This window comes from Empidonax traillii, unplaced genomic scaffold (genome assembly GCF_003031625.1).
Source record: "Empidonax traillii isolate 1590-97213 ecotype Southwest subspecies unplaced genomic scaffold, ASM303162v1 scaffold1325:size547790, whole genome shotgun sequence".
NCBI lineage: Eukaryota > Metazoa > Chordata > Aves > Passeriformes > Tyrannidae > Empidonax > Empidonax traillii.
This window is the reverse complement of record NW_020956518.1, coordinates 461,416-463,333: the sequence shown is the minus strand read 5'-3', so window position 1 is coordinate 463,333 and position 1,918 is coordinate 461,416. Positions and strand designations below refer to the sequence as shown.

The following is a 1,918-nucleotide window of genomic DNA, read 5'->3' as shown; positions in this document are numbered from 1 at the left end:
TGGCAAAATTAGTGTTAGTAATAAACAGAAGCCAAAGAAGATATGATTAGAAAATTTAAGGAAAAATGCCTTACTCACTTATGTGCTTTGTTTTACCTCATTTGATACTCAAAGTTGCAAACCCATTGACTCTGATTGTTTTTAACCTACTTGCAATTTCTGTGTCTTGTCATATGGGAATGTCACTGCATTCCTCTTCTCATTTTGCATATTCTTGGATCTTCCTTTTCTAGGTCTGAAAATCATTGTAAATTCACTTGTTGAATCTGTTAAGAAACTTGCTGATGTGTTGATCTTGACTGTATTTTGCTTGAGTATATTTGCTCTGATAGGCCTCCAGCTTTTTATGGGCAATTTAACATCCAAATGCGTCCTCAGTAATACTGTGTACAATGACTCCTTATGTAAGGATCCCAAGATCTATGTACCAAGTGATGAAGGTAAATGTTGTTCTTTTCTCCCTTTACATAACCCGTGTATCTTCCTATGAATGTCTCAAATTTCAGAGGAATGTTAAACCATGGTTGCATGTATTTCTCCCAAGAAGGGAAACCCTTCCATTTGCACGAGTATTAATATGAAGTCTCTGGAACAACAGAATGTAAAATTAGTGAATCTCAGATTTGGAGAAAGATCAGCAGTCTGTGGGATAGATGGAGCTGAGTTTTCTATAAGCATTTGCCTTTTTGCCTGTTCATTGCACAGGGATCCTAATTTTAGGGGTACTGCACAGGGAATGGTTATTTTTGCATCACTTCTTCTGTATTTCAGGGATTTTGCCTCCTTCTCACAAACATTCTTATTTTTACCAGAGACCAAATGAAATCCTATACTGTGAGTTGTGCAGTAAATAGTTGTCTTATTTTTTAATCTTTCATAGAGGCAGATTGCTGAGAATCAGCCCTGGATGTCCTTTGTTGAGAAAGGATCCTTCCCAGAGCTTTTATAAAGTGCAGTAAATGTGTGGTTTCCTTTCAGAAGGTGGTGGAAACTGACAATTTCTGATTTTATGACTCCTTGATTTATTTTTTTATTAGATATCTGCTACAGAATACATGGCTCTTCTGACATATTGCTCTGTGGGTTCAGTTCAGATCCCGAGTAAGTGAACAAAGTAGTTTTCGTAGTTTCTTAATTTGTTCTTCCAGATGTACTGGGGTTTTATTTACGGTCTAAAGGAATGGTGATGATTTTTCAGGAGGATGGGGTGTGTATATGCGATTAAATTAAAAGCCAAGTACTTCACATCAGGAAAAGAATGAAGTACAAGGATGTAACCAGTTGCATATGTACATTGTTGCTAATTACAGGGAATGTAATGGTAAGGTAGAGTGATATAAATGAGGAGAGGAAGAGATCAGTAAAACCTATTAGATACTAATAAACTCTCCTCTCTTCATTTTGGTGAATTATTTAAAAGTAAAGGTAATTCCACTTTCCCCCTCTCAGTGTATTTGTTTGCACATATCCTACATAAGGGGAAACTTTTTGTTTAGTCCTAAACTGAGGTTTCTATCTGGTTTTGTCTGATTAGACAAATAGCTTTCTACGATGGTCTGATATAAATCAACCCTTCTGATATAAATCAGCCCTTCTGGCAGAATTCAATTGGAGAATAATGAAATGGACTTTCAGATAAACTGAACAAATTTGGTGTTGTCTGTTGAGTGTTTCAAGGTGCCATTAAATCTCCAAGTAATTATTGTTTAATATTTATTTTGTGGTTAGGAAAGAGTGCCCAGAAAACTATACCTGCCAGAAGATTGGGCAGAATCCTGACTTTGGTTATACAAGTTTTGATCATTTTGGCTGGGCCTTCCTCTCTGTATTCCGTCTGATGACACAGGATTCCTGGGAGCGTCTCTACAGACAAGTGGGTACTTTTATTACCTGCAGGAGTGACTTGACACATGCAATT

At 36.7% G+C, this 1,918-nt stretch overlaps 1 protein-coding gene across 1 annotated transcript in view; it reads left to right on the top strand.

The window, feature by feature from the left end:
• LOC114069650 (sodium channel protein type 5 subunit alpha-like) overlaps positions 1-1,918 on the top strand; it is a 43,104-nt gene that overhangs the window by 14,886 nt on the left and 26,300 nt on the right. The window contains 3 exon segments of the mRNA XM_027906590.1: positions 234-440; positions 1,038-1,101; positions 1,729-1,873. Coding sequence (XP_027762391.1) covers positions 234-440; positions 1,038-1,101; positions 1,729-1,873 — 416 coding nt within the window.